Raw genomic sequence first — 12,809 nt, 5'->3', positions numbered from 1 at the left:
AGGTCCCATCCTGCTGGAGAGCTGGGAGCCAAGAGGAAAACTTAGTTAATTTCCCTGTTGAGGTCTAGAGCATCAGCTGGGAGGCTGAGGCCAGGTTAAGTAGGTAGGCTTGGCTCAAGTGCTATCTCATCCGTGACAATTTCCCTAGCCAGAGGCCTTCCTCTCTCCCTCTCCCTAACCTCCGGTCAGTTCTTATCCCCCTCTGCCCTGATTTATAGTCAGTGTATGACTGTCTACTCCTGGCAAGGCACTTCCTTGAAAGCAGTGACTAGGCTTTGCCCCTCTGTCTCTTCCACCCTACCTGACCCCTTGCTTCACACATTCAAATTTGTTGAATTGCAGTAATGTCCTCTTTCTTAAGATCCAGTGGAGGTAGTTGGCTTCCAGACACCTAGTTGGTTTCGAAGGTGTACTTTTAGTATTTAAATTGCACCCCTGACTAACTAGATAGCACTCAGAATGGCCCATCGTAGGTGGGAACTGACTCCAGGCTCAAGTAGGGCCCTTGTTTGAATCCAGCCTGGAGAGAAAAATCAACGGCAGAGGAAGCTGGAGCTGGTACCAGCCACTTATGGCCTCTGCATATGGCTGGATACTTGCTGCTTCCTGCCAGACCTTTCTGCCCAGAGATCCCAATAGAGCAGGATTAAAGCTCTATTCTAGCACTACAGAGGCTCAACATCTAGGCAGGGGACGGACCTGGCGGTACTAGTACAGAGAACCAGTTGTAGGTGCCTAACAGCCTTCCCCTGAGTCTCTTCCTCCCCCGTGAAAAATCAGAAGATCCAGAGAAAACTTAAGATGGTGGGTTTCTCTGTAAGAAATTTAAATCCCACGAGAGAATCATTCACACCACACAGTTTTCGCACATGTGGGAATGTGTGTGTCTGGGTGTGGACTGTGTTGGCTGTGACAGGTTCAAGTGACAGCCCTGTGCTTGTGCTCTTGTTGTACCATGTGGGTGATTAGTAGTCAGGAGGGTATTTTAGGACGAAGAGGAATGTTTGGCATCGCAGCATCTGTATGACAAGGGAGAATAATTTCAAACACGTTTCGGGGCCTATTAATCCCATTTTTATGTCTTTATTTCATAAAGTAGTCTTAAGAAAGGAAAAGAAGACAAACTCTGATCTTTACTCTGCCTCTTCAGCTATTTACCAACCCCTCAGAGACAGCTTGACTGTTCCCTTTCACCTTCTGGTGGAGAGAGGCTATTTTAATTAAGGTTATTGAGAGACTGCACAAAATACAATATAATGGCTCTGAACTCTGAGCTAAAAACAAACAAAAATAACCTTCAAGACAACTTTGTATGTAATGACTACTTCTCTCAGTTTGTGAGGACCCACACAAGGTAAGGCAAAGAGAATTTCAGGGAAACTTTTAACCCAAACCAATAAGTTTATAGGGTGAAGAGTAGATTCGGATATAAATATTCAAATAGCAAATATTTAATTTGCAAATATCAGTTTCCAGCCTTCTCTAACTGAATCCCTATATACATTTATAGGAGCTTACCTTTAACTTTTATACCCTCAGTGTTTGTTAAAGAAATACAACCCTTCCTTCTCATCACTCATCTCCCACGTGGTTCAGCAGTAGCACAGCCACGGAGCTGGCACTCGCACCTGTCAGAGTCAACAGAGTCCCCTACAAGCAGACACATCCTGTGACGTACATTTCCAGAAGAGCAAAGACTGTGTTCTCATAATGAAATGATTTGATTTGACCCAGTAAGAATATGCAGCCTTAGTAGGCTAAAAGCCAGTGACAGGAAATTCTGTGTAACTTAGAGGAAGATCCATTCTTTTTCAGATAACACCTAGCTATTTCAGCTTCAGGATGATACTGTATATCAAGGCGAATCATTTTATTTTTTAAACCAGTTTGTACAAATCTTTACCTCCCACCAGCTGCATAAGCTTCTTTAATGGCATATTAGACAGTTTAGAAAGTGCATTAAACCTTTAAAGCTCCGAGGTCGCATGTAAGTAAGTTCATCTCCTGATGCCAGGCCTCAGTTTTGAGCTTCAAGCCTTTGAGCTTCAGCTTACTTGCATTGATGAGCATTTTGAATATAGGCCAAAAAAAAAAAAAAAAAAGCCCACAGGTCTCAGCTCTTAACAGTGTGTTCGTCAGTCTGCCTACGTCCCAGGCACAAGTTTCTGAAAGACCTGGAGCTAATGAGGTTATAACTTTGTTCTCTCTTGCTCTTCACTCAAGGCATAATTCAATCCGAAGACAACTCAACCTGTCAAACCCAGACTTCAATATCCAACAGCTTCAAAAACAGGAACAGTTGACTGGAATTGGTCGAATTAAACCGGAGTTATATAAGCAGAGGTCATTGGATAATGAGGACGGGAAAAGGAGTAACAGCAAAGCCTGTGGGAAGCTGAACTTCATTTTAAAATATGACTGTGACTTAGAGCAACTCATAGTGAAGATTCACAAAGCTGTCAATTTGCCCGCCAAGGACTTTTCTGGGACTTCAGATCCTTATGTCAAGATCTATTTGCTTCCCGATCGGAAAACAAAACACCAGACTAAAGTTCACAGAAAGACCCTGAACCCTGTGTTTGATGAAGTGTTTTTGTTTCCGGTTCCCTACAATGACCTTGTAGCTCGGAAGCTTCACTTCTCTGTCTATGACTTTGACAGGTTCTCTCGCCATGACTTAATCGGCCAAGTGGTGGTGGATCACTTCTTAGACTTGGCTGATTTCCCCAGGGAGTGCATCCTTTGGAAGGACATCGAATATGTCACCAATGTAAGTCTAACATTTCTTCATTTTGGTTGGGGGAAGGGCGCTTCTCGGTCAGCATGCAAACAGATTACTTATACCTTATTTTATTTTATTTTGGGGGTGGCAGAGTATAAAATTTATCTCAATGTACTTAGAGCTGTCGCTTCAAACCTCCTTGTACCTTTCCAGAAACAAGTCTTTCACAATATTCATTTTGCAGTTTCCGAGAATTACTCATGGAGGCAATATTAATAACATTCTCCCTTTTCTACTTTCTAATTCTAAGCAATTCCCTAATAGGCATTAGATATTATCTGTCCTCCTTACCTCATTTTCTTTAGAGCTTTCTTAGGTTGTTTGTGCGGAATGGATCCTGGCATCCTATTAACTGTTATCTGCAGCTGAGAGACCGTTGCCTTACTCGCTGAGAGCATTAAGCTCTTGCCACGTTCTCAGGTCAGCTCAGCAGCATTTCCCACGATCAGATCTTCAGCTTTCATCCCAGACATGAGAATGATTGGGAAGAGTTGGCACCATATTTTTAAATACAGAATCAAAGTTACAAGGAGGTCCGTCTGAAAAGATCTACAGATATTGGCAAAACTAATCTATACAAGGTCAAATCCTGTTTAGAGCTCAGGAGAGAGGGCAGAAGTGCTACATAGTGTTGCCATATACCCGTGTTTACATTTAAACATGATATTGCAGCAGTGATGTTTTTACTCCATTTGCATCCTTTTCACTGTCTGCAGAGGTGTATTGATGCTCCTGAAATAGAAAGGAAAATTGGACTGTCTTAGGGGACTCTGATATTTTAAGGCCACTCGTTTCGTTTCCCTGTCCAGATTGGCTCAGGGAGCTTTGTGAGCTCATCTTCTGCGGGCGATATCGTTCTCTTTCTCTGTCCTGGCATCCAGGACAGCAAGCACCATCACCCTTACTCCGCTCGGGTGATGATCTAGCTTGAGTTTGGAGCCCATTTAGTGAAAGGCTCTCACTCTGCTCAGGAGGAAAACACACAAAATCTCTTCCCAGTGACCAAATACCCACACTGATACTCTCTCATCTCAGCCGCTTTTGTGAACTGGGGACTCACATTCCAAGGGACACCTTCCCTTCACATCCTATGAGATACCAGTGCCAGCTTTGTCCTGCTACTCAAATAAGCAAAGTGGAACGTGGAGTTTTGCTGGCCTTTATCATAATGACTAGGAAAGAAAAGAAGGAGCTGGAAAAGGCGCAGAGAACATCAGATGGTGAAACTAAGGTGATATGGGAGGTTGGGGAAGGAACAGATCTCTTCAAACTTAAAAGGTGGTGATATCTGTAAACCCAAAAATGGATGCTGTGGGTGGCAAGGATTGTATCCCACATCCCAATCGCCAGAATCAGAAGGCAGCTTTAGAAGCTTTAAAGAAACAGAATGGGCAGGCTGCTGATATTAAGGGATGAATGGCTCAAGAATGAACTGTCTCACTGGAGTTCTTACCAAGTCCCCTGAGATACTGCTGGCCAACGGTGATGAGTGTTGGTAGAGAGAGGTTGGTCAGATCATCTAGTGTGTGACATCATTTTATATTTTTTGACTAATGGATTCCGTAAAATAATAGCTGGCGTGGTCATCAGAAATCTCAGCAGGGATCCTGCTGTGAGTTGCCTTCTGAAGACTTTGTGGAAAGAGTAACACTGAGTGCACAGTGGCTGATAAAAATCTGGATAGGGCTGATCCCTGGTGGGCAGGTCTCTTAGAGCTGTTTCCCGTGGGATGAGAATATAGAATGACAGCCTGCAGAGACCTTTTGGCCCTGAGATCACTGCCATTGTAGCACTCTCCTGTGACGATGAGTTTTCCATCCAGTGACGGAGAATCCTGGATTTCCACAGAGCTGAGGAGAATGTGAAATTATTTTCCAAGGAGGAAAACCAATAAGGCTAAAAGCCTCGAAATTCTCAGTTGTTTCCTCAGGCAAACAATAAATATTCTGAGCATTGATCTAAGCCTTTGGATGGCTAGCAGGAGAAAGGAGGTCCTGGGAATGGAATTACATGTTGTTTCATAATCTGCCATTAAAAAAAAATTCCATTTAAAAATTGCTATTTGGGGCTGTTTGTGCTTTTTTGCATGTGACTTTGTACAGAGACTGAGAATGAAAGTCTGAGATTTACCAAGGTTTCACTTTTATAATATAGCATATATGTCACACAGTGTATATGCTACACACGTACAGACTAATGAGAGAAATTAAAAGAGTAGTCACGACCCATCCCTCAGCTGAAGAGCAGAGTACCACCAAGTACCTTGCTGGTGACCCCTGGGTTGTCCTCCCCTGTCACATTCTCTCTGCCCATTCCTTCCAAGAGGAAACCACTATCCTGAATTTTATTTGTAAGACAATGTATTGTTCAGTTTTGTCTGTTTCTGCTTTTCATAGCTCTTCTTTGACTTTTTTTTTTTTCAGTCCACATTGATTTTGACATTTAGCAATAGAGATGAGTGGAGCTCTGGTTCATGTATTTTCATTACTGTATAAAATTCCATTGTGTTATATACACAAATTAGCTCTCTTGTACTGATGATATTGGGTTGTGATTAGTTTTTTATGATTCGGAATAATACTGCAGAGAACATTTTTATGCACATCTCCAGGTTCACAGATGCATTAATTTCTCTAGGGTGTAGCCCTGATAGAGGAAAAGTACACGTGTTCAAATTTTCTAGGCAATGCCGAGTTCGTTTTTCCACCGTGGCTGTACAAGATGACCCTCCCACTGTGAGGTATGACAGTTACTAATGCTCCACAGTCTCACCAACTCTTGCAGTTGCCGCATTGTTTAATATGTGTGCATGTGCATGCACGTAAAATGGAATATGATTTGTATATTCTTGGCCACCAAGGTTAACCATCTTTTGATATGTTCATTGGTCATTCACATTTCCTTTCTTGCTAAATGTTTGTTCAGCACTTTTTCTTTTTTTTTCCTATAGTTTTCTTTTTCCTGTTGACTGATATATGTTCTTTATATAGTCTAGATGTAATCCTTTGTTGGTTATGTGTATTGCAAACATAGTCTCTTCATTTATAGCTGTCTTTATGCTCACTTGATGGTATTTTTGATCAATAGAGGTTCTTATGTTTAATGTAGTAAAATGGATCAATATTTTCTATTGTAACTTAGCACTTTTCTGTCTTGTTCAAGAAATCCTTTCTTACCCTATGTCATAAAGATATTTTTCCTGTATTTTCTATTAGAAGGTTAAAAGTTCTGGGGCTTCCCTGGTGGCGCAGTGGTTGAGAGTCCGCCTGCCGATGCAGGGGACATGGGTTTGTGCCCCAGTCTGGGAAGATCCCACGTGCCGCGGAGCGGCTAGGCCCATGAGCCATGGCCGCTGAGCCTGCGCGTCCAGAGCCTGTGCTCCGCAACGGGAGAGGCCACAACAGTGAGAGGCCCACGTACCGCAAAAAACCAAAACAAAACAAAAAAAAGTTCCGCCTTTCCTATTTACAATTTTAGTCCACCCAGAATCCAATTACATTGTGAAATGTAATATAGGCCTCCTGTATTAGCTTGGGCTGCCATAACCAAGTATATAGACTAGGTAATTAAAACACCAGGAATTTATTTCTCACAGTTCTGGAGGCTGAGAAGTCCAAGATCAAGGTGCTAGCAGATTCAGTTCCTAGTAAGAGCCTTCTTCCTGACTTGCAGATGGCTGCCTTCTTGATGTGTCCTCACATGGTGGAGAGATGGAGCTCTGGTCTCTCTTCTTCTTCTCGTAAGGACAATAATCTCATCATGGGGGCCTCACCCTCCTGATGTCATTTAAACCTAATTACCTCCCAGAGGACCCAAATACCATCACACTGGGGGTTAGGGCTTCAACTTATGAATTTTGGAGGGGCACAAACATTCAGTCCATATGACACCCATATTTCTTTTTCTATGTGGATAACCAGTTTTCTGGCATATTTTCCCAATAATCTGCAGTGTATGCTCTGTCCTGTATAGGTCTCTATATATGAAGAGTCTGTTTCTGGATTCTCTTTTCTATCTATTTTTCTATTTGAGTATCTCTACCAATAGCACTTGTAAATTAGTATCATTCTATGATAAGCTTTAACATCTGGAAGAGAAAATTATCCAGCCTGCTTTTTCTTCAGTTCAGTCTTGGCTTTTACTTGACTTTTCTCATAAATGTTAGAATCAGATTGTCAAATTAAAATTTCTTTCTGGTGTTTGGACTTCTATGAAGTCTATAGATAAATTCAGGGAAGTTTTACATCTTCTGTGATATTGAGTCTTTCTATTCATGGTCATAGTGCACGTCTCCATTTATTTAGTTCTCCTTTAAAGTCTTTCATTCGAGGCTTATAATTTTCTACATGAGGATGTCTTTCATGTATTTTGTTAGTTTTATTGCTAGGTATGTTATTTTTTGTTATTTTCAATAGTATCTTTTCTAAAATTGCATTTTCTATTGTTGCTATATAGTTATGCAGTTTAAATTTTATATATTTATCTTCTATTTGGCAATCTTTTAAAACTTATTACTTATAATTTATAGATGCTTCTGAATTTTCTTTGTAGATAATCAGTCATGTGAGTTACGATAGTTTTGTTTGTCTTTTTATAATCCGTATACCTTTTATTTTTAATTTACTGCACAGACTAGGATTTCCCTTACAATGCTCAATAATAATTGTGGTAGTAGTCATCCTTGACTTATTCCTTTTAAATGGAATGTCTTTAACATTTCCATTGAATATGATTTTGCTACAGATGTATCATGGTTGTCTTATCATATTAAGAATGTATCCCTCTATTCCTAGTTGACTAAGCCTTTTATTAAATTGTAGTATAGTTGATTAACAGTATTGTGTTAGTTTCAGGTGTACAGCATAGTGATTCAGTTATTTTTTCTGATTATATTCCATTATAGGTGATTACAAGATATTGAATATAATTCCCTGTGCTATACAGTAAATCCTTGTTGCTTATCTGTTTTATGTATAATATTTGTATCTGTTAATTCCATACTCCTAATTTGCCCCCGCTTTGGTAACCATAAGTTTGTTCTCTATGTCTGTGAGTCTGTTTCCATTTTTTATATAGATTCAGTTGTATTATTTTTTAGATTCCACATATGAGTAATACCATATAGTATTTATCTTTCCCTGTATGACTTCACTAAGTATAATATTTTCTAGGTCCATCCATGTTGCTGCAAATGGAAATATTTCATTATTTTTTAAGGCTGAGTAATAGTCCATTGTATGTTTACCACATCTTCTTAAGCCAGCCATCTGTTGATGGACACTTGGGTGTTTCCATCTCTTGGCTATTGTAAATAGTGCTGCTATGAGCATAGGGGTGCATGTATCTTTTCGAATTATGGTTTTCATTTTTTCTGGGTATATGCCCAGGAGTGGGATTGCTGGATCATATAGTAGCTCTACTTTTAGTTTTTTAAGGAACCTCCATACTGTCTTCTATAGTGGCAGCACCAATTTACATTCCTACCAACAGTGTACAAGGATTCCCTTTAACTCAGCCTTTTTATCACAAACATTCACTTTATCAAATGCTATGCTTGTGAGTTTTTGGTTTTTTTTCATTTTAACCTACTATTTTGGTCAATTAGGTTGATCATTTTTCTAATTTTGAGTCAATCTTATATTCTTAGTATGATCCAGACTTGCCTTGATCTATTGCCTGTTTTATACGTTGCTGAGTTTGGTTTGCTATTTTGTTTAGCATTTTTTGCATCTGTGCTCATGAGTGATATGTGTAATTTACTTTCTTGTATGGCTCTTATCTGGCTTGGAATCAAGGTAATTCTTGATTTATAAAACTATCTGGGAGAATTATTTTGGATACCTCTCATTTGTTCCTGCTCAGGGCCCCTGGAGGCTTTGGGGGTTTTTGTTTATTTTTCTTCAAACTGAAAAGGGCTCCCTTAGTCTCTGGCTTCTGATTAGTTCAGAAAATAAGGAAGGGGAGAGAGTGAGGTTGGGCTGTTTATTCCCCTAGATGCCTTCATTGGAGTATCCATAGGCTGGCCGTAACCTTCAACTGAAAGCCATAGTCCTGAATATGTCTTTATTTTGCTGTTGTTCTTAGATTGTTTTTCTGGGTATAAAAATTGGGGTGTGGGGCATAAAACTCTCAGCTACTCTGATTGTAAAACGATCATTCCATAGTTTCCTGACCTTCAATTGCTTCAGAGAAATCAACGTTTAGTCTAATATTTATTCTTTTGTATGTAATGTTTCTTTTCTTTCTTACTGCTTTCAAGATCTTGCTTTCCTGTTTAGCGTTTTATAGTTTAACTATAACATTGATAAGTGGGCATTTATTTTTATTTACCCTGACTGAGATTTATTGAGTTTCCTGAATCTGAGATTGTATCCTTTTATCAGTTCTGGAAAAGTCTCAGTCATTTACTTCTTTCCATTTGTAGAAGTGTTATTTGCTGCATTTTCACATTTGCCTAATATATATTTGATAGCCTCTCTTTTTTTAACATACTTTCAATTCTTTTTTTTAATTTCTTTTACCATTTCATACATAGGCATTTTTATATTCTGCTGCTTATCATGCCAGTAGCTATAATCTTTGCATCTCTGATTCTTTTGTTTGAAATTTCCATCAACTCTTACTCATCATGCATTGTTGATTCTTGGACTTAGTTATTTGTGACTGTGAGCTCATCTAGCTTAGAACTTTATCAGTAGACATTTTCAAGCTTTGAGTTTAAAGTGCATTCCTTCAGAGATGACTTGTGATTTCTTCTACCAGGTGCCTAGGCAAACTACCGACATGGAATAACTTTAAATTTTGAGCTTGAGGGTTTTTGGACAATGAAGTAGGCTGGATATAAACTCCAACTGTGTAAGTACAGGCTTTTATTAATGGTTAGAACCTGGAAGGGGTTATTTTTTCTTGCTTTACCTAGATTAAGTCCAGGACAGGATGTATTTCCAATGTCTACTTATTTAGGCAGAAGTTCTGTTTTGTTTGTCCTTTAAGGATGTGACCCTCAGTCTTGAGGACTCCAACCTTTATGTAGGATTCTCCCTCAGTCCGCTAAAACTCAGGCACTAAGCCACCAGAGATTCACATTTACCTCCATTCAAACTCCAGCTCCACAACTTACTTACCTCTGTAGATTCATGCTTTCTCATTGTTTCCGGCACTGAAAAATTCCGTTTTTGTTCTATCAGCCCTGCTATGCGTTAAAAAGGATTTTGTAATCTAGTATTTTTACTTGGAACATCCACCCTATGTTTGAAATACTGTGTTCTATATTGCTCAAAGCCTGTTCAAAAGAGCAGTTTTTACTTGTACTAACTAAATAATAATCTATGTATGTATATATCTATTATTTATTAACATAACTAATAATATATGTTAAATGCCTTGCAATCGAATACGAGAAAGAGCCTGAAGAGGTCCTGTAATCTAAAATCCTCATTTAGCACATAAAACTGAAGTGGAGGGCCATTAAGAGAGTCAGCCAGGGTCACACAGCTGAATCATGGCCAAACAGGACTTAGGAGTGTTTTTCAACAGCCATTTCAGTCTGTTCATGAAAACGTGTCTCAAAATTATCCTATATGCTGGTTTACTTTTCTTTCCCCTTTTTTTCCTTGTTAACTTGTACTAAGCTTTTAGATCCCAGCTTAAATGCCCCTTCCTTGGATGACTCTTATATGAGCCCTGGACTAGAATAGGTTTTTCTCGTATATGCATCCATGATATTCTGTAATTCTATTATTATTCGTAATGCCTTTTTTCTTCCATATATGTAAGGCTTTAAAATGCAAGTTTATTTATTCTTGTTATTATGTGAATGATGTATATGTTTTATTTATTTAAAAAATGTTTAGTTGAAGTATGATTGACAAATAACATTACATTAGTTTCAGATGTACAACATAATGATTTATATTTGTATATATTGTGAAATGATCAGCATAATAAGTCTAGTTAACATCTGTCACCATACATAGTTACAAATTTTTTTCTTGTGTCATTATACTTTCTAATATGTATTTGTTCAATTTTCTTTCTTCCCTATTAGACAGTTCTGTGAGTGCAGAGACCTTACCAGCTTGTTCATTACTCTGGGCTTAGCCTCTAGAATTGTGTCTGGAAGTGATACTAATTAATAAATACTTGCTAAATAAAATTAAGTTCCTCATGAGGGGCTAATTTGGTGAGGCTCTAGGGACTGGTTTGGTTGGGGGGGTGTTATGCGGAGCTGAATCTATTAATTGATTTTTTAAATTTTGTTCGTTATTTCTCTAAGGAGATTATGAGTTTTATAAATGTTAGCAGTCAAATAAAAATTAATCCTCACACCTTCCTGTGAAGGAACAAAAAGGCAATTATTGAGTGTAAGACCGATAGTTTAATTAAACCTCTCAACTATTGAAGCCAGATCCATCAATAATAATATATAATGCATTTCTGTGGGATGTATATCAGTCAACAAGAGAGGAGATAGTATCTGGGGGAAGGTCCCAGTTGTGAGGGCATGAGTTTAGTAGGTCTGGGTGAATGTTGGCTGTTGTGCCTTTGCTCTTGGCAGTTTTAGTCCCCTCCGCTCATCACTGGCTCCCTGGCAAACAGGCCCTGAGCACTTCAGGAATTTCTCTCCATGGCCCACTTAGAAACTGGTTCTGAGAGTTTCTCTAGGACCTATGATCATCTCAGCTAGACTCTGCTTTGGAGGAGATGCCAGAGTTCTCACACGGTAACAGTAGAAATCACAAGGTTCCCTCTATGCCAGTATTGATCCCAGTTCATAAAAGGGAAGGGTACAATTTGCAGCAGCATAGACTTTCTTTTAATATTATGAATTTTAAAACCTTGCATTTCCATGAAAATTAGACTTTGTGAGCGGTTTGCAATATTTTGCAGTGGTTGATTTAGGAATTTCCCTGTTCTGTCTTCCAGGGCCCTGGGGCCATTTCTAGACCTGATAAAGGTGGATACCTGGAACCACTCAGGGGAAGATAAAAGTATTCAGGGAAGCCCAGGATGCTTGCTTTTCGCAGTTGAATGAATGTGGGACAGGCGGTCTCCTGACTGAAGAATTTTATTCATTTAATCCTGTTTCGTTCCCTTATACCTTGAGTCCTGAGTTGTTATCGTATGATTTTATGGCTTTGTCACATTCAGTGGTGTTCTGGTAGATGTGTTAACAACCGGCTGGGGGTGGGGGATAGGAGGGGGACCTGATTCGTAGCATTTGCTTGTTTCCATGATGTAAATACTCGCAGAAGGGCTGATTTCAACCTACCGATATAATATCACTGAAGGTGGAGTTGGCCAAAGGTTCTCACATTGGCTCTGGCAAGTGCCCCTGATAAGAGCCTGCTCCAGTAGCGCTGCATGTAGTGCTGAAAACACTAAGGCTGACTGGTCCTAAGGAACCAACAATTTGAAAAACCCCATGGAAAGCCCTGGTTTCCAGCTGACAACAGAGAAGCCAAGTTCCTTCTATAATGTGGATGTAGGTGGACTTCAGCAATCACTGGGGTCTAATGAGCTGTCTTCATGAGAGCCCACTGAATCCCACCCTACTGTTTTTCCCATTCATGATCCCTCAGACATGTTATCCCCTGGACGTTTAGATTATTCAGAGGGAGTGAAAAGGGGCAGAACTGCAGAACAGAACATCTGAAGGAAGGGATCAATAAAACTACAGGTCTCAAAAATTGACTTTGATAGCTTTTATTGTAGTGTAAGTGCCGGGACAATGCATTTGCTTTTTTTTTTTTTTTTTTTGCGGTACGCAGGCCTCTCACTGTTGTGGTTTCTCCCATCGCGGAGCACAGGCTCCGGACGCGCAGGCTCAGCGGCCATGGCTCACGGGCCTAGCTGCTCCGTGGCATGTGGGATCTTCCCGGACCGGGGCACGAACCTGCGTCCCCTGCATCGGCAGGCGGACTCTCAACCACTGCGCCACCAGGGAAGCCCTGCATTTGCTTTTTTACTTATTTATTTTGGGCTGCACTGGGTCTTCGTTGCTGCGCTCGGGCTTTCTCTAGTTGTG

General features: G+C 39.9%; 1 protein-coding gene across 3 annotated transcripts in view; it reads left to right on the top strand.

Annotated features, from left to right (window-relative positions):
* SYT9 (synaptotagmin 9) overlaps positions 1-12,809 on the top strand; it is a 186,573-nt gene that overhangs the window by 64,995 nt on the left and 108,769 nt on the right. For all 3 annotated transcript variants that reach the window (XM_067750057.1, XM_067750058.1, XM_067750060.1), the window contains one exon: positions 2,224-2,770. In XM_067750057.1, coding sequence (XP_067606158.1) covers positions 2,224-2,770 — 547 coding nt within the window. The remainder of the gene's footprint in view (positions 1-2,223; positions 2,771-12,809) is intronic.

This window comes from Pseudorca crassidens, chromosome 9 (assembly GCF_039906515.1).
Source record: "Pseudorca crassidens isolate mPseCra1 chromosome 9, mPseCra1.hap1, whole genome shotgun sequence".
NCBI classification, from domain to species: Eukaryota; Metazoa; Chordata; class Mammalia; order Artiodactyla; family Delphinidae; genus Pseudorca; species Pseudorca crassidens.
Note: the sequence above shows the minus strand (reverse complement) of the source record. Positions and strands in the feature narration are given on the sequence as shown.